The sequence below is a fragment of the Typopeltis vanoorti genome, chromosome 9 (assembly GCF_054136105.1).
Source record: "Typopeltis vanoorti isolate ZY-2024b chromosome 9, IOZ_Tvanoo_1.0, whole genome shotgun sequence".
Taxonomy (NCBI): domain Eukaryota; kingdom Metazoa; phylum Arthropoda; class Arachnida; order Uropygi; family Thelyphonidae; genus Typopeltis; species Typopeltis vanoorti.
In genome coordinates this window covers 24,544,574-24,564,329 of record NC_143557.1, presented here as the reverse complement: position 1 = coordinate 24,564,329, position 19,756 = coordinate 24,544,574, and the positions used below count along the sequence as shown (strand labels likewise).

Genomic DNA, 19,756 nt, shown 5'->3' with positions numbered 1-19,756 from the left:
AGAAAGTGACATTAACACGTGGCCTAAATAGAGAGCGTATTATTATCGGATGGATTTTTGCCCCATCGGTGACCTACTTGTCATTTTGCTTCTAACAAAAGCTTTTAGCAATAGAAGTTTTACGACAAACATGAATCACGTGTGATAGGCATATAAGTGCTACTGCCTCCTAATTTTTTCAAATTGCTGTTTTATAGTTGAAAAAAGTTCTTATAGTAGAGAAAGAAGGGTGATCCAATGTAAGCAAGTGACTACTGCTGACGCTGGAGTGATTATTATTAGTAGTAGAACTTCAAACACGGGGAGTACAACACAATTCTGTGTCGTTTTACGGACGAAGCTGTTCACTTGTTTATGTGTATGCAAAAGAAAAATCATCGTCGAGTCACTAATCAGTCTTTCAGTTGCTGTTGAAAATTACTGAAGCATTTGTAGCTTTCAAGGTGTGTGTGTGCTATTTAATAAATCATTCTATGCTAAATGGATGATTGAATGCAAACAGGAGAAACTGAGGTTTGCAATACTGTCATCATTAGCATATTATGACAATATTTCAAAAGAGAGAGAGAGAAGCTTGGCCAGTTGACACAGACCCTAGTCCAGTATCTACAACTTTATGAACGACTGTATCCATTATCACGAAATTCAGTTATTAATTAAAAAGCTGATTAAATTCTATTTCTTTATCTTTTTGTTATATATTTACTGACACCAAATCTCCACGTTGCATGAAATTATGGATTTGTTGACGTGGACATTTAATCACTAATATAACTGAAGTTGTACAATTATTCTTTGCTTCGGTCTTTAGAGTCGCAGTAAATTGAGTATGCAACCGCAATATTTTGCTTGTACTGCGCTTCGTATAAGCTGTGGTAGCTGTAGAGCATTTTGTGTCGAGTATCCCTTCTATCAAATCTTGATTTTCATTGAAGCAGACCTCCTAATTAAGACATCTAAATCCCAGGTGAGAATCAAAAATAAAAAGCAATTATAATAATGCTGCTGCACGCAATTGTAGGGAGACAGAACACCACCTACTGTGGTTGCGGATAGCACGAACTGATCAACCACCGCAGCGGTGCTATCGTACAGACAGTCACTGCAGGTGTAGTCCAAAATGTCGTGGATCGTAATCCCATGTGAGAAATGGATGTTAATAAAGCACTTTCGAGATACGAAATAAATTCAGCATACAGTGACTTGTTTAAAAATGTTCAAAAGCATCCCCCCCTCGCTATGTCACATTGATAGCACTTATCGAAGAGTACGCTTGATCTTTTGGTACTTCTTGGTATAAGGAAAGCTAAGTTACGTAAAAGGTAAATAGAATTTATTATTATGATACTAATCGTGAATAAATAAATCTTTAAACAGAAAACAGACAACTTCGTCAATATAGAAAAATAAACTGTGACCATATAATCTTTTTCATTCTTCAGTCTCTCATTTCCAGTGTGACTGCATGGAATACTGGCAGTGCATAGGAGCTGGAGGAAAGCCTTATTCCTACTGTACCTACAGCAGCAAGGTTTGTTGCTTCGTCGAGCGGAATGCCAAGAAAGTAGGCATCCTTCCAAGTAGAGGGAAATTAACTACGTGTGGCCAGAAAGGAGTTGACAATGAAAAAGAAGGGGTCTCTGAACCAGGCGAATGGGCATGGCATGTAAGTGGCATTTTTTTTTATTTTAATTTTGAGGTTTCACCATTGAAGGACTTGAAGCATTTTTATGAATCACTCAAATAAAGTTGCCGTTACTACTTCAGATCTGAGCAAAACAAGTACCAGAGTATCTCAGCTATTTGTTATGCAGTTTCATGGAGTTTCCCCGTTGTTGCGATGCCGTGTATCTAAAAACAAGAAATGCAATATTCTAGTTTCTAGATGGGTGCCATTTTAAAGACAGAGGGAAGCCCTAAGAGCATCAGCTCGGGACCTCACTTTAGAGTCTCAGAAATATTTATGAACTAATAAACATGAGAAAAGAAATATTTTTCAGTTCAGAGAAAACTTTTAGCTCTAGCGACAACCCCTGAAAAGCGCAATCTTGTTATTATGATTCTATAAAAATTATCAGTACTATTATGGTGGCACAGTATTTTACAATCAATGCAAATATTAGATAAATAACACGCGACTTCGCGAAGGGAGAAAATTGAATCCTCTCGGTCATTAAATCTTATAAGACGACCATATATTACAGTAGAAGGGTCTCCGTCGTTAGTTGGAAACACCTGTCTCAAATTCAAGCCAGGTGTCTCGAAACTGAGCCAGGTGTTTTTGACCATAATGGACGAAACTTATTAAGACTGTTCAAATGAAGATAGGTGTAGTATTTCTCATATGGAAATCGCGAGATTTTCTACTCGAAACTGGCCGAAGCACAATACAATTAATGGACAATTTATTTCATGGCCTTGTTTGCCTCACTATCAACCAAACTTAGCCTTATATAATAAATGTATTCTAGGTCTTAGTCTGTTATTTTAACCAAAACATAGTATGCCGATTTATAACAGTAATTTTGAAAGAACAAAAAACAATCCAGCAATATACTTCAAAAATTGAAAGTTAAAATATTAATGGGAAAAAAGCCGTACATTATGGTACTTTATTAGAATATAAATGTATACAACAAAAAGTGGATCATTTTTTTTTTTGTATTTTACATGTGAAATAAAAAATTACGCCAGTTTCGACTTATGCTATTCCTAATTAAGTTTACGATCTTAATTTTAATAAAAGGAGAATGAAATCGTTCGAATATATTACCAAATAAAACAAGCATTCAAATGCTAATGTGAACTTTAGTCTAAAGGTGAAGGAGCAAACGAAATAACCCGAATATCAAATTAATATTCGTCCCATCTTTTATGAGACGTCCTCACCGTTCTTTATCAATACGGAATGTAAAAGTTTTTTTTAAATAAAATACTACTCATTATTTAGTGTAAACTAACACTTTTACGAAAGTATCAACACTTTTCCAAAATATTCCATGGGCCTCTGAGTCCCATGAAATATTTTGAAAAAGTGTTGATACTTTGCAAAAAAAAAAAAAAAAAGGTTCGAATCTCCTCTAAGAAACAAGGAAACTTAATTAGATTAATCAGAAACTCGCTTTCACTTAAAAAGGTGAAAGTAAGTTTCTAGTCTCAATAAAAAGGAACAAAGACCTTCCTGCCAGAAAACATGCGAACTGGCGAGATAAGCTCAGTTAACGAGACATTTGTCGTAATCTTAGTTACTTGGACCATAATTCAAAACCCCGAAACATTTCCCGTCCTATCCCAAGGGATTAGCTTTCATTTTTATGAATGTAAGAAGTTGTCAAATGCTGGGATGATTAAGTTACCGAGTCTAAAACTGCATTAGCTCTCGGTGTTAATATGATAAAGTAAAAGATGTCCCTGATGATAACCTAACTTCGTTTTCTCCCCATAAATTTCTGCTCAATACTACTAATTTAATTCTTAGCGCAGATATCACGAGTGACAAATCTGGAGAAGAGAAATGGATTCCTTATATATGCGACGACGTTAATTAATGATATTCAAAAATCCAGAGAATTCACGCTTTCATTTGTCAACAAATACCTGAAATATTTGGTACTGGACTAAACCGTTACATGATACAGCTGTTGCCAACTTATTTACTTAGAAGAATTTTTATTGAATTCTAAATTTACTAAAAATTCTTCAATCCAGGGTGGTGGTGGTGTTGTGTTATATACGAAGTGACTCAGATGGGACATTACAAAATGCACGTGAAAAGGTATTTCACTTGGTAGCACTTTAGATGGAAATATTCTTGTGGATTTTGTATGGTAATAGCTTGCTTCAATAAAGTCAAAATTATGATTTCAATATTTTGGCAATACTTAAAAACAAATTTGTTTTTAATTAAAAAAAGTTTAAATATTTAAAATTATTTTTTAAATATTACTTCATTTTAAAATAATCTTCCTGAACGTATCTTTTGTTAAATGCAGAAATTAAAACAAATGGTGAATTTGCCACAATAAATTTTTTTTTCATTTAATTTAACTGATGGTTCACTTTTTAATGTTCATCATAATATTGCATTTACACCATTCGTTCAATTTATAGCATTTGCAGCTTCCAGGCGTCCTAATTGCCGTTGCACTGAATATCTTAGAACAAATTGCCCTCACTTATTCCACTATTACAAAGTTCATTGGAAGTTTCGCAAAATGCAGTCCTTTTGCGATGTCAAATAACAGCAGCTGTCTTTTTCGGATACCTACTTATTTAGAACAAAGGGAGTATTGTTTTAGATTTGTAAGAAAAGTTTTAAGAGCATCGGCTCTGCTGGATTAGAGAGCTGAAGCCTTGTACTCGAAGTATATTGTTGTTTAATTAAGAACATCTGGCATAATTACCAGATAAACATGCCTTGAAATAATTAATATGTTTAGAATTCAGTTCTTAATTCACAAATTTCAAATGATATAGTGCATAGTTTCATAAACAAAAACTTCGCTGCCACTGTCAGTTGGTCACTTAGATTAAAGAGAAACTTATGGACAGCTAAAGAATAATAGGAGATAGCTTCGGCTGTAGACATTTGTTCATTTAATCGGTTGCATCTTAACCATTCGTAACACATTTCTTTCCTCATCCTCTGTGGTTTTGTAGAAACGGACATTGCCCCTTTTATTAATGCAATGAAAAATACATTAGCAAAGAAAGTAATAATTATTGCTGTATATATAATTTTTATGAGATCATATTCGGACAATTATGTGCAATTATTGTCCTCTGATTGGAAATGTTAAGCACCAAGGTTACAGAAAAATTATGGAATACTAGTCGTAGGAACAGGTAAGATATAGCTTGGAGGAAAAAACGTGAGAAGAATATAAACAGATATACACGAGTTTGCGAGACTCATCGCACAGATAATCGGAGAGATACCTCAGCCTGGTGCGCCGAATGGCTAGCGTCTCCGCTCTGTAAACAACCGATAAAGTAGGTTGTCCCACTGTAGTCATGGATGTTTGTGCATGTCTTCAGGTAGTAGATGAATTTCATCACAGTGTGCGAGACCATCATCTTGCTTATTGGAAGACGGAAGTGGCTTGAAGAGTTCCACGTTTGGTCTCTAAAGCAGGTGTTTTCCTTATCAATTACTTTATCAGACCGTGCTAATGCAGTATGTTATAAATTTTCTGTTGGGGAATGCAAAAAAGGATTCGTTTTCAGTACCATTAAGAGGGGAAATCTATGAAAACTGAATAAAGTCACGGGGAGCCAGGAAGAACTAATTATATTTGCACAAATATGGATGACAGTGGAATACGTTATCAAGGAAAAACAGACGAATTACTTTAACTAAAAGGTTCAGCTTTATTCTTTTATTAAAATGTTTTCTTCTCGACAAAATTCAGATATATTCCAGCTCTTTTAATTTTCTTCTTTGTAGTTTGAAGGGAAGTTATTTTAAAGAATTAGTTTTACCTTAAATCATATGTAGGATTGTAGTAATCCAACAAAATTATTCATTCGAGAAAAAAAATGGTTTTAAAAAATTCTCATCTCTATTTACATTTCAGGCAGCAATTTTGGAAAAGTCTCAGGATTTGTATGTTTGTGGCGGATCCTTAGTTGACGAATACTGGGTGCTCACAGCATCTCATTGCGTGGATGATTAGTAAGTATGCCGTTTAAGAAAGTTTATTTTAATTTTTGCAGTATCTGTGATTTGACAAGTTTGGTATTAGTAGAGTTTATGGCAGTGGGATCATACTAATGCACGGACAGAATCTTCAATTATTTCTCTTCATAAGTAATTGCACGTCGATTCCTTTTGCACATAGTTTTGTATTAATATGCAAAAGGCAAGTCAAAAATACCACAAATGTTTTTTTCTCGTGAGATCTCAGTGATGAATGCGAGGCAGACATTTCATTCTAATTATAGTGCTTTTTTGTGTGTGTTTTTCGAAATTCTGTTCGCTTCTACGTGGCAATGTAAAAGTAGAAAGAACTTGATCAGAATAGCATTGAGGTGATTATCAACCTAAACGATTATCAACTTTTCTGAAGGTTTTTGAAACATTTTTAATTTTATAATTTTAGTGTTGCATATTTCGCTGCAAAAATAACCAAAGCCTGCTTCTTGTAAGACATTTGGGAAAATGAAGACAGTTTAACGAGATTTTAGAAAACCAAAAAACCTATATTGAAACATAAAAGCCTCTCAAGTTTGTCTTTCTAGATTTCATACAAAATGAAGCCCTGAGCTTCATTTTCTTCTTTATATGGAGGAAAAGAATTGGTGGAATTTGACATCGAAACCTATTTTCGATTTAGTATCCTGCATATACACAATGGGCAAGCAATCATGATGACGGGCTTCTTGGCCACTCTGTTTTGGCAACATGGAATGTTTAAGTAAAATCCAATAAGAAAATCACAACACGTCCTCAACTTCCTAATCTACTATCAGAAAGGACTGCTGTGTGGCGTCTATCATTGATTTTTTTGACTTTTCAATTCAAGAGATATTCTTGACAAAAAAAAGAAGTAAATTTATTTCATTATTATTTGACACCTCCAGGGAGTCCACAGACTCATCGAGGAAGGGCACCTGCCCTACAATTGTCTCCACCAACTGACCGTAATTACACCAACGCCATCTACCGCCGACCATCACCCCCACTGGTATTTCCACAGACAATCACACACATCCATGCCCACGGCGGGATTCGAACCCGCAGCCTTTTAGCTACAGAGCGGACACTTGGCCAGCCGAGTGATTATCTACACATTCTAGATGACAAACACTGGAAGATTCAGATGCCTTTAGTATTACAGACTTTTGACTTTTACAAAACAAAACAAACAGCAAACTATAATGATAAATTAGAAGTGATGTTACAAGATGGAGACGGAAATTGTATGTTGTATTATCAAAATGTATTATAGAATAAAGATTTGCAGCAGAAATGAAATAATATTTAGAAAATATATTGTACTTACTTAGTTGTTCTGGCTTAATAACTAAAAAATCCCAAAATCTACTCAAAAATCTAAGACCAAGTTGTAATTGCTTCATGTCTGTTAATTGCGTATGTCCTCCACCCAGTTGGAAAGTTTCTGTCAAAGAAATCGAGAAATATGAATCAGGCAACTGCTTTACTTGCAGTTCAAGTTAGAGATTGGCTGAAAATCCAAGGGTTCACATCCTAAGGAAAAACAGTCATTCTGACTGCTATGAAGCTACTTTTTTGTTGGACAAACTTTTAAACCGTAGAATAAAAGATGAATAGCATTTCTATTAATTTATACGTTGTAGTATACTGGGTATGGATAGCAGAGCGAGCTCAAGGAGCATTTGGCATATTTGTAGCCTAATTTATTAAAATATCGTTGTATCTTACTGTTTTGTGGGTGATACAGAGCTAGAAAATGTGATAAGGAGTAACATTTTTATTTACAGACTTATTTGAACTACAGACTTTCCTGACGGACTACTAATATTCCGACCATAAAACTGGAATACTAATGGTATAGAATGGCGAGAATTAATACTACTCTAATATGGGCAGGCTTCATACACTATGGTGTGAAACTATGCTGGGTTGGGTAGTGCACTGTACTCTGTAAGACTACAAAAAAAAAAAATCGAGAAAGAGTTGAATTTGAATTCATGATGATGAAACAACTGACAGTGCAATGTGGAAAATCTTTATCATTTTAATCTAGAAGTGGATAATTGAGATTACCCGAGTATAAAATTATCATACGTCATATCCATCAACAAGATTTCCCATGTGGTCTAGTGACTAGGATACGTGGCTTTCACCCAGGAGGCCCGAGTTCGATTCCGACATGGGATTTTTTTTTCACACAAGGCATTTATTTGCTATGGGTTCTGCAGCCTCTCGTGTGTGGGAGTGATATAGGACAGTTATATGAATAATAGACAAAAAGCGAGTTACACGGATTAGTACATGGGAATAAAAAAAGAAGAACATAACAGAAGATAATGACTTAGATCAGGCTAAATTATGATCAAGATTTAGTATGATATTGTTATCAACAACTCGTCACGGAGTATTTTAATATAATACTAGATTGATTTACAAAGTCAGGACACCATTTCCCCAGGAGAATGTCAGTTTTACTTCTAATATTCTGATATTAAATTTAACCATACAAAATTCGTTTTCACACAAAAAAAAAGTCAAAACGTCATTAGTTAGTTTGTTTGCATTCAGTTACCAGGAGCTTGGTTGCAAAAACCTAAATATGAATAGTATCAAAAACAATAGGAACTTTTATAAGGGCTTCAACTAAAGGTGACTCAGGTCGCATTTTAGTGACGAGATTTCCTCTTTCCTGAAGAAAGAAAAAAAATACACTTGTTACAGAAACAGGCATTCACATAAAACAAACAGTAGCAATCGCTACCTAATCATTACCAAACTTTAAGTTTTACGGTTTATTTACAGCTACGAAAAACAATGTAATAGACGAGAATAGAAAGATTCTCGTCTATTACAGTGGATGGGTATTTCTGTCTTATTGCTTCTCATCTACACTGCCATATATTTTTTTTGGTTAATTATTGTTGTTATTTTATTTCGAAGTTATGAATGCTTATTTCTACTTTATTCCGCTAATCTTTTTTCTGTGGATGTAATTTAACACTAGCTACTACTATTTAAGCGTTAAATAGTAGTAGCTAGTGTTAAGCGGCTCCATACCGCAAATGGAAGAATGACGGTACATTGCGACCTTCCATTGGAAAAGACCAAGTTCGTTTCTCGTCGTGACGAGAGGAATCTATATACGGGTGTTTTTAATTGAAGGTGAGTTAGCCGATCTCAGACGGATGCAACAGTTTTTTTTTTCTCCCCGAAACTCGGATTTTTTATTCCACAACAGAAAAATCAACCTTGAGAACACTTTTACAAACAAAAAAAATATTAAGAGTGGTGGTGGGCAGCAGAAGGCGTTGTGTCTTGATGATGGTGGTGGTAGTGGCTCTCCGTATAGTTGATGGATTAAGTAATGGAGAAGGAGAGTTGTAGGGTAGAGTATCTTCCTTCGATGAGTCCTTGGATTGTCACGTAATAAGTACTAAAACAACCAATTGGGGGAGGGGGACAACAAACACAACGAATCTATTTTTATTGGTTGAGTTTTAAAAGTTTAGCAGTGATTTTTTAGTAACGAGATGACGTGTTTACCTGAAAATATTAGCTTCTGGCAACATGATAAAAAAAATTTAATTATTGAAGTAAATCGTTAAATAAAATTCATGCGCAGAGAGAGTGCTTTTTCCGCAAAACTTTCAGAAACTAAAAGTTTGCATTATATAGCTTATTAGCTTCATTTAAAAAATAAAGTGATCAAATTAAGTACGTATACTTATAAATTAAATTCAAAAATTTTAATGAAATAAATTTTATAATTGTTACAAGAAGGAATGAAAAATTCTGCACACACCTTCGGCCTGGTATCCCTTCTCTTCCCCCCCCCCCCCAGCCCTGTAAACATGCTTCGGTGAAGTGCTTGACGTAGATGGTACACATACGAATTACAGCACAAATGCAGTTTGACATGGATTCCACAACGTGTTGGATTGCATATACGTCTACAGCATACCACGCATTCCCAGAAAATCATTACCTGGCTCAGATTTGACGGAAAAGGACTTTACTCCCGGATCTGGTTTTCTAACATGTTCCATATATTCTCAATGAGGTTAAGATCCGAGCTTTGTGGTGGCCAGGAATGATGGTGGAAATCGTTGTCATGCTCGCTGAAACACTGCTTTTGTTGCGCGATGTAGTAATAAACACTGCTATCGTCAAGGAAACATCCACCATCTGCTGGATAAAAAGTCAACGTTGCAGGACAGATTTGATCGGCAATAATGTTCAGATATTCGTTGGAAGACACCCGACCTTCCAGAAATCTCAGGGAACCTATTCCCTACCAACCGACAGAACCTCGAATTGTGTTTACAAGGCAAGCTGGGTTCATTGCTTCATGGTAATCCCTCCAAACTCTCTGCCTACAGTCGGCACAAGGAGTACCGTGATTCTCTTCGGATCACATGACTGTTTTTCCAATCTTCTAGTGTCCAGTCAGTGTTCCTGACACCACTACGAACTTTCCAGTTCTTAGCTGAACTCAATGGTTTCCATATAGGCATGCGCCTGCCAATACCATTGATTTCAGCTAATACTGAAATCATATTGGTATCATATTGAATGAATGAAATTGGTACTGAAAGTGATACTGAATGAATTTATAGGAAGTACGAAAAGCATAGCAGCAGATACAGAAGACCTCCCACGAGTTAAGACTATGTCGGTTTGGTAATAATTATTGGTTATAAAAGCAAGCATCCTAAAACATTTTAATTCTCTAAAAGTGTGTAGGCGAGATTATTTCAATCCTAATTATTGGTTATAATAATTCCAAAATTATCTGATGTATTTGTGAGTAGATTTGATCTAAGTTCCTCTTTTTATTACGATTCCAGTAAAACACCCAGAGCATTAAAAGTCAGGCTTGGGGAACATGACGTAACTACGCAGACTGAGCCAGCTCGCCACGAAGAATTTGATGCGGCTAAAATAATTCTACATCCCAACTTCAATAATGAAACTCTTGAAAATGACATTGCTCTGCTAAAACTGACAACTCCGGCAAAACGACGATCCAATATTAATACCGTGTGCATGCCAGAGAGCGCAGTGGATGAACGTGAACTGCTCTTGTCCACAAGGTGCTACGTCACCGGATGGGGAAGGAGAACAGAAAGTGCGTTTAGTTAATTGCTATTATACATTTTATTATTTGTTATTTAAATGATAATATATTTGTATATTATTAGATTATCTGTTCTTGAAATCTCTATCAAAATGCTTTCATGCTGATTTAATGGATCCCAAAGCGCATTGCAATATTTTGTACAGTTTAGGAAACTGCATTTTGGTTTCTACATTATCTACTTTCTAAAGGTCTTGCTTCGAAAATTCATTACTCTTAATTACTCAATTTTTTTCTGGTGCTTTAGTTTAAAGAATTCATACTAAATAGTATCAACATCTTGTTCAAATAATATGTATTTGGTACTGAAGCCGTGAAACCAAATTACATGCGTCAATATTAGAAATGCGGGTAGCTTTGGATAACAATTAATGGCATAACAAGCATATCGAATTGTGATATCTTCCATCATTCTAAATATTTCTAGCATTCATAAAGATGCTGGAAGTAGTATTTAGAATAAAGGAGAATGTGCAACCGATGGTTTCAATTGTGCGGAACTATTGGAATAAATTATTTAAGAGATGGTCATATTACGCGCAAGACTAGATCTAAAAATAGTTTATTTACAATCGGATATTGCGATTTTAGGATTATGCTGAGAGAAAATAAGAGAAAATGCAGCAACAGTCCTAATGCTGTGATTGATTACTAATCATTACTTACGAGATGCAATACTCATCGAGGAAGACTTCACAAATACCGTATCTTAAATGTATTCCTTATCAGTGCACTTCTTATTTCCTCTGAAAGTGCATTCTTTCACAACTTAGAAATTAATTTCCTCTCTTGATATTTAAAAAAAAATACTTTCAAGGATGTAATCTTATGCTTCTACATCCCTTTTTCTTTTAAAAATAATCCCAGCATCTATCCGAAAATTTATTTAGCCAAATTATTTCCAAACCAAATTACATTTCTACTTGTTATTTAAACCAAGCACTATTGAAATAGTACCAAAACAGCGAGATGTTCCGCTCACGCAAGATTAGACTGAATATATACAAAAGGAATCCAGAAACTTAACATAAAATTGGAAGTTTTACTATTGATATATGAAAATTTTCAATTTCTTCAAATATCGTGGAACATTAATAGTTACAGATAAAATTAATACATAAATACAAGGTAGAATGAAAGCACCAGTGCCATTTACGTTGTTTTTATAGTCTTAAATTATTTCAAACAGAATAAATATATACAAAAATCATCTAGACCTATTGTTTTATATGAAGTAGAAATCTACGGCATAAGCGATCAAGATGAAAAAAAAAACAACAACATTTGAAAATGAAATTCTTAAATTCTTTGAAACTAAGAGAGAGCAGGCGAGTGGAGAAGAAAATATAACCAATTGCTATTCCAACTTATGGATTTTATAGATCACTGATAATTGATTAAACCAGAAATTAAATGCATGGAGTGGATCTACAGAAAGAACTATTAAATAATTAAAAGATATGACATAATAGAAGGCAACCTATCGTGAAAGCTCAGAGACGAAAGGAAAGACAAATACGAAAATCTTGGACTGAACGTGAAAAGCGCAAGCCAGAATTTGAAATGATTAAGGCTTTATCCGGAAACAGCCTCTTTTTGTATTATATTTTTGCACCAATTATGCTTAGTATTTCAGTAATAGATATTTGTTTTCACTAAAATGTATTCGTGGAATAATCTTGATTTCACAGTAAATGACACCAATGGAAACAAGAAAGAAACGATAGCACAGCAATTAAAAAAAAAGTATTTTTTACAAAAAGTGTTAATATACTGATGTAACTGAAACACAGAAAACCAAATATAGTAAAGTAATAATTAGACACAGTAATTCTAAATAAAAATGTTGCTGCTGGAAAATCTCAATTCGAAAACTGTTGCCCCTTATTTGTACCTATCAAACCAAAAAAAAAATCTTGATATATGAAAAACTCTTAGTAATAAAAATATTACTGATATTAGATATCCCGTATCTTATTTGTTCCATTACTTTTGATAGAAATATCTTCACAATTGGTCATGATATAAGTGTATACATGTATCACGTGGAACATTAATAGTTACATATCGTAACTATTAATGTTCCACGAATTGAAGCTCATGTGAGATTTAACGGATAAAAAAAATCACCGTGTTGCGACGGCGTTCGCAATTCATTTAGCAAGAATTTAGATCACTCTTCCAACGACATACCTAGCAAGCAAGGAATGTAGGTGGATTACTCTTGCTAGTTTATAAGCCTCTCTAGAATATCTCGCTATGATACGTGTTAAAAGTGTACTATTCAGGTCAGAACATGTAAAATTCCCTGCAGCATTCTCCATACCACTCTCTTCGGTCGTTTTGGCTTATTGAATAGCGACGTTTTATCTTGTTAGGCTATATTAATATTACCAATGGGATAGAGTGGTACTTTCACTCACAGGCAGTATGTGGTAAAAAAGACTTGCGAGTATTCCTGAGAAGTTACATCAGTAATGTGCGCTACGAACTAGAGCTTGACATGGGAGATCCATCAACAGCTTAGCCTCATTGGTAGTGAATGCTGTTTCTTAAAGTTTAAGGTTCCATAATAGTAGTCCTACGATCAATTGAAGTTCACACAGATTACACTGTGTTAAGAACGACGTGCCAGTTTCGTAGAGGGTAGGAAGTAAATGATATTACAGCAACGAATCGAGTCACTCCCACTGTGTCGGATGTACAAGATGGAATGATGCACTCGAATACAAGACATTCACCATTTCCATGTTGTCCATCCGACACAAAATGGGAGCGACTTGATTCGTTGCTGTTATATCATTTACTTCCTATCCTCTACGAAACTGGCACGTCGTTCTTAACACAGTGTAATCTGTGTGGACTTCTATTGATCGTAGGACTACTATTCTGGAATCTTACACTTTCTAAATTCCAGGATGATCATTTCTGCATGGAATTGTGTTTTCTGTGCAATCCTTCCGAGCACATCTTGATTCCCTGGCGTTACCGTGATAGGTCATCCAACTCCGGTCGCTAACCATGATATGTTTCAAATTATACCGTGTTGTGCCTGGGCAGATGCTGCACATTGGTTTGTGTTTAGAAATATAGTGCAAAGTATTGTTCGCAGTCCAACCCGATCCCGCCAGCTGCTTTTACTCGACTTGCAAAGACGGACCTATTCATAATGTAGATTACGGCCACCAGAAATCCATGAATAGCAGCTTTCAACGAAAACAAATATACTATAGCATATTAACTCTCAGTGAATAATACCAAGTGAAACTAAGCGAAATGCTCACTATAGAGGAAGTGCTATTAATGTAATGCAGATTTTCTGACAATCCTAAATTACTCTGTAAATACTTTAAAATGCGTTAATCTAGGTGATATTATTTTAGAGATGCAGTGTATAGAACTAATAAAGAATTGTCAAGTAATATATACAAGCATCCTCTTTGCTGTAAGTCACCGTGTTGCGACGGTGACTTACAGCAAAGAGGACTAATAACTCATACTAATAACTCAGTCAATCTGACTGAAAAAGTAAGTAGCATTAAAAAGAAGGATTTGGTTTATATATAAACAATAGGTTCACATAACTAATAACTGTAGCTTCGGGAAAATTCGTGACAACACTAGCTATAAATATTTTGTCTAGATAGTCAGAACTATCTATAAACGAATATAAAATAATAACGTTGAGAGTTTAGGGACAAACGTTGTGTACTATGAGAGCTCCCATAAATAGTGTACTATTTTCTGACAGAAATGCAGGAAGAAATGGAACCAAAAATTTCCTCGTAACTTTTGAGAACATTTTACTCTATTGCATGCTACCAAATAAAGACCGGTGTGTGTGTGTGTGTGTGTCCAAAATTATTCCCTTGATTTCTGATACCTGAATAATAATAATAATAAACTCCCTAAATCTATAAGATGTCCTAATATCTGATGATTGCTGTGACATTTTAACAGTAAATTCTAACCTCTAACATGTACTCAGTTTGGTAAAAAGGCAATTTATATTCTGTATTATTTTTGGACAATCCTACCAGAAAATGGTGACACTTACAGCATAACAGAACTTGGATGAGCTTGGAATTAGATTGCGTTGCGCCAGCTGCAAAGAACACACGTAGTCTTCTAGCGCGTTTATTGCGTTGGGTTAGAAAGTAAACTGAAAAGTAGGAATTTATATCGTTTTATTCCTTACTCAAGCATAATCAAAACAAATGTTTATATGAAAGTATTTTCAAAGCTACTGAGACAATTTTATGTAAGAAGCGAGTTAAATGTAGCCGACATTTTCTTTTTCATCATAATAGTTACTTGTAGTGATAGTATATGATATACCGTCAAATCGTATCACTAACGAGCTGCTTTGGAAATATCTCTTGATGTAACTTCGGTGTGATATTCTATTTTCTGTTCATCTTAACTAGTTTTTGAAATTTCGCAGTTAGCTGACATTGTCAAAACTTTTATGTCTTATTTCAGGTTCCAATCATTCTGTTGTGCTGAAAGAGATAAACGTTCCTATATGGAAACACAAGAACTGCGAACAAGCCTTGCAGGTGCAGTTCGGATCTGATTACACCCTTCCGCATACGTCGTTGTGTGCAGGAGACGTAGGAAGAGATGCTTGTGATGTAAGTTCCTATCCTCCACCTTCCCCTTATGCATAAAGAAACTTATAGAGAAATATACAAGGCATTCTGCCGAGTTCTTTTTAATGTGACAGTGGACGGATCTTTTCCTTGCAACTTCCGTCTAATGCTGGAGTATCACAGGACTCCATTCTTTCTCACGCGCTTTTCCATATGTATATCAACGATCTTCATTTTGATTAAATCCACGGTTTTGCTATTACATGACACTTTCATTTTATTTCTTATTTCATAAGCTTTTCACACGCGCACAGAAAAAAAACTTTTACATTCTACTTCTATAATGTTAACAATGGTAACTTCAAAATTCAATCCTGTTTTTTCTAGAAAGAATCGTTTTTGATAGTTATCATCAAATTCCTGATATATATTCTCAAGGGGGCGTACAGGGTATGATTACTAGATGAAAAATTTACATCATTACTAACTTCTTATCTACAATTTTCCTCCAAATCAGTCTATTAAATGTCAAGACTCCAATATTATCAGATCTTATATTTCTGTCTTCTAAGGCACTTTGTACCGTATCAATCCACCTATATCTTGGTCTTCCTCTGGGTCGTTTTCCTTCCAACCTGACAGAGAACACTTGTTTTGATAATCTTTCTTCGCCCATTCTGTTTAAGTGACCATAACACCTGAGATTAGCTCTGCTAATGCATACCTGGATGCTGACAATGTCAAGTTCTTTCCTAATATCCTCGTTTTTAATATGATACTGCCATTGATGCCATCTGTTCACGCCTCTAATCTTTCTCAGGACTCTCATATCTGCGGTTTCTAGTCTTTGGTCAAGTGTTTTACTTCTGAACCAGCTCTCAGATCCATAAGTTAAAATTGGTTTAAACACCGTCTTGTATACAGCTAATTTATTGTTCCGACTAATTTCTCTCTTATTCCATATGAATTTATTCAATTGATTTCCTACCATACCAGCTTTGTTGATTCTGTTGCCTATTTCTATATTTAATTTACCATCTTCACTAAAAATGGTGCCTAAGTAACTGAAATGTTTTACTTGTTCCATAGGTTCTCCGTTCACAGCTCAGTTGACATGTTTCTACCTATTTTCATTGTCTTTGTCTTTTTGATGATGACCTTCAAACAATATCTATTACAACATTTATTCAATTTAGTCAGGGAATCTTGAAGACTTGTAGCGGATTTATTTACCAATTTTCTGGAAGACATTCTTCTTTGTATTCCTGTTGACCGAGTGGTTTGCGTATACTGTCCAACCAACAGGCTGCGAGTTCGAATCCCCCCGTGGGCATGTTTGTGATTATCTTTAGGTGTGAGAGTCCACCACCCCGTTCACTGGAGACCTGAGTAACTTATAAAAGTTTCGTGTTTCATCTCTAGAGCAGACTTTAGAGTATATAAAAATCTGGAGTATGAAAATTAAATACAAAATATGTATATTAAAAAAAAATCAATGAAAAAGGAAAGGGTCCTTAGCCCATCTACGGTACGAATGTACTACAGGTTCATAAACCTTTCGTTGGCGGGGTCACATAGAACAACTACTATTCTGTCGTAGCATGGTATATCACAATTACTGTCGTCAGTGAATTACAGAATTTCGGGTTCCACTTTCACTCCTGGCATTACTTCATCTCTGAACAAGACTAGACAAAAATCCGTTCAAGAGTGAATGGTGTAGCATTTGGGATGGATCCTAAGAACCCGTACCAATCCTTGACTTAGTGCAAAAGATAATTCCTTTGTCCTGTCTCTCGCTGATTCACTCCGTTCTCTTTCATGAAGGACTGTTTTTGCCGATTGCCCTCTATTTTCGTAATCATAATGAATTCTTCTGCTCTCCTCTATTATGTTAAGAGGAGTGCAGCAGCAGGTAATCACTCTTTCGATTGCTATTCAAACTCATCTTTCCTTCGTAGATAATTCCGTGAGAATTCAAAAAGAAGTCTTCTGAAAGATTTATTTTTATGTATTTGAAAAAAAAGAGCACAATCTACACACATTAAATTTCAGTGCCAAGTGAATTGGTCTCTTGAGGAGTGGGGGGGGGGTATCCATCAAGTGATGAAATTTTCTAAGCCAGGTTAAAATAATATTACGTAAAGTAACAGAAAGCCTTATCTATTAATGCGTTTTTCGATATTAGTGAAAAATGAAGGAAATTTTGTTAAAACAAAACAAGTAATACGAATAAAATAGTATAATCATTATGATTATGTTCTCTTAAATGGGCAATAATTAAGTATTAGAGGTCACAATCGGTGCACCGAATTGGATACCAGGGAAAATTAAAAAAATCTTTTTTCTGGATCTTGCGATATCCAAGTCCCAGAGTTGTTTAGTTTTTGTAAATCTTGTTACAAGTAAAAAAGAGCAGATCCAAAGCGTTGTTTTGGAACTGTTAACAAGAAATATTTGATGTTTCGTCATCTTCTCCATAACGCAATTCCAAGTTCAGCTGTGAGATGTAAATTGCGATGGAATCAGAGCTACAGCGAACATGCTAGCTCTTGATTCCATCATACACAAAAAAACATGCGTTCTGACATTTTAGCGACTTCAGCTTTCTGGATGTCGCTCTACTTCAATTAGCATTTCTAAATTTTTAAGAAAATACGCAAAATTTAAGGCTAAATTCTATGATAAGAAAGTAACTAACTTTTGTCAATAATAATTTTAAAATTACATTCTTGAAATAATTTCTGATGAATTGTATTTTTGCAGGGAGATGGAGGAGGCCCTCTAGTGTGTGAAAAAAGCACTCACTGGTACCAAGTTGGAGTTGTATCATTCGGAATTGGATGCGGCCGACCCAATATTCCGGGAGTATATACTAGGGTTCAGAATTATAAAGAGTGGATCCACAGTGTTGTATTATCATCGTGAAATCACAATGTCATGTTCCTGGTGTGCATTTTGAGAGATATGTCCACAAGCATAATTTCGGGTGTATCCGAGGAAATGTAACAAAGTTGCTAAGCATTTTCCACGTGTACAGAAAAAAAAATATCGCGTATAGTAAAAACAGTATTACTTCTGTAATAGCACCATTTTACTTCAAAGCATGGAAAATATTGGAACCATACTCTTTCAATAGATATCAATTTTCATTTCAAGCGCTGTGAGAAAGGTCTTGCTCAAGGTTGACCGCACAAATAAAGTTTGTTCCAATGAACTGAGCTGACTCATTCGTAATGCAATATAAATTTGCGTGGTTATCATTTATCTATCAATATTTATTTAATTTTATATTAAAGATAATTTCTTCGAAAGAAGTAAATTTACTGTATTTCAGTTGACATTAATAATCGAGAAGAAATAAGATTAGCGAGAATGATCACTTAAAGCAGGGCTGTCCAACCTTAGGTAATCCGAGGACCGCATTAAAAAAATATATTTATCCGAGGGCCGCATCACAGTGCGTATCTAGTAGTTTGGTGACAGCAGCGACACAACCTCGATAGCTGAACATACGAACATCACTAATCGCGCGCTCACGTTTCTCGTGAGCGCTCGGAGCATGCGCGTTGGAACAAAACAGTGTAAGAACGCTTCTTTGACACATCTAATATTTGAAAAACACGTGGGTATATAGCGATGTAAAACACTAAATAAAATTACCAACATCGAGATTATCGATTCGTGGTAAAATTAAAATATCGAATATGCATTCGATTCAAATTTTTATTTATTTTTTCGCTCGTGAAAATCAAAACCCACAGGCGGCCGCACAAAATCGCACCGCGGGCCTCATCCTGCCGTGGACAGTGCTTTGGACAGCCCTGACAGGATCACTCAATCAAAATTGAATAATGCAAATACTGTACGTATGTCTAAACCAGGCCTGTCAAACTCGCTTACCTCCAAGGGCCAAATTAAGAATTATACATCAAATCGCGGGCCGCAACAGAAAAAAAATCTCGAAATAAAGAGGAAACAGATTTTTTAAATATTAACATTAGAGTATATGATTACAAAATACAACCGTGTTACAAAAATATATATAAAATATAAAGTTTACATATTTAAATAAAATTATACATGTCATTTTTTTTAAGAAACTTGACTTTTTCATTAACGAAATCTTCCAATTTTTCAATATTGCTTGCACATGCGGGTCTGTTAATCTCGAGTTTTACGCACTTTTATTCTTTAAAGTTGAAAATAGTTGTTCGCATAAATATGTGCTACCGAACATAGATAAAATACGCCTAATTGCACATAACACATTGGGGTATCGATCGACTGATAAATAATTATAGAACTTTGGAATTCCACCGTCCATATATTTTTGTTTCAATACGGAAT

The 19,756-nt window shown here is 35.1% G+C and overlaps 1 protein-coding gene across 3 annotated transcripts in view; it reads left to right on the top strand.

Moving 5' to 3' along the window:
* LOC150102931 (trypsin-3-like) overlaps positions 1-18,531 on the top strand; it is a 62,636-nt gene extending 44,105 nt beyond the window's left edge. For 2 of the 3 annotated variants that reach the window (XM_090398245.1, XM_090398246.1), the window contains exons 3-7: positions 1,443-1,666; positions 5,577-5,674; positions 10,525-10,805; positions 15,297-15,448; positions 18,173-18,531. In XM_090398245.1, the coding sequence (XP_090254371.1) occupies positions 1,443-1,666; positions 5,577-5,674; positions 10,525-10,805; positions 15,297-15,448; positions 18,173-18,334 (917 nt within the window). In that variant the 3' untranslated portion in view covers positions 18,335-18,531. The remainder of the gene's footprint in view (positions 1-1,442; positions 1,667-5,576; positions 5,675-10,524; positions 10,806-15,296; positions 15,449-18,172) is intronic. The other variant, XM_090398247.1, reaches the window with a different exon arrangement.
* The last annotated feature ends 1,225 nt before the right edge of the window (positions 18,532-19,756 follow it).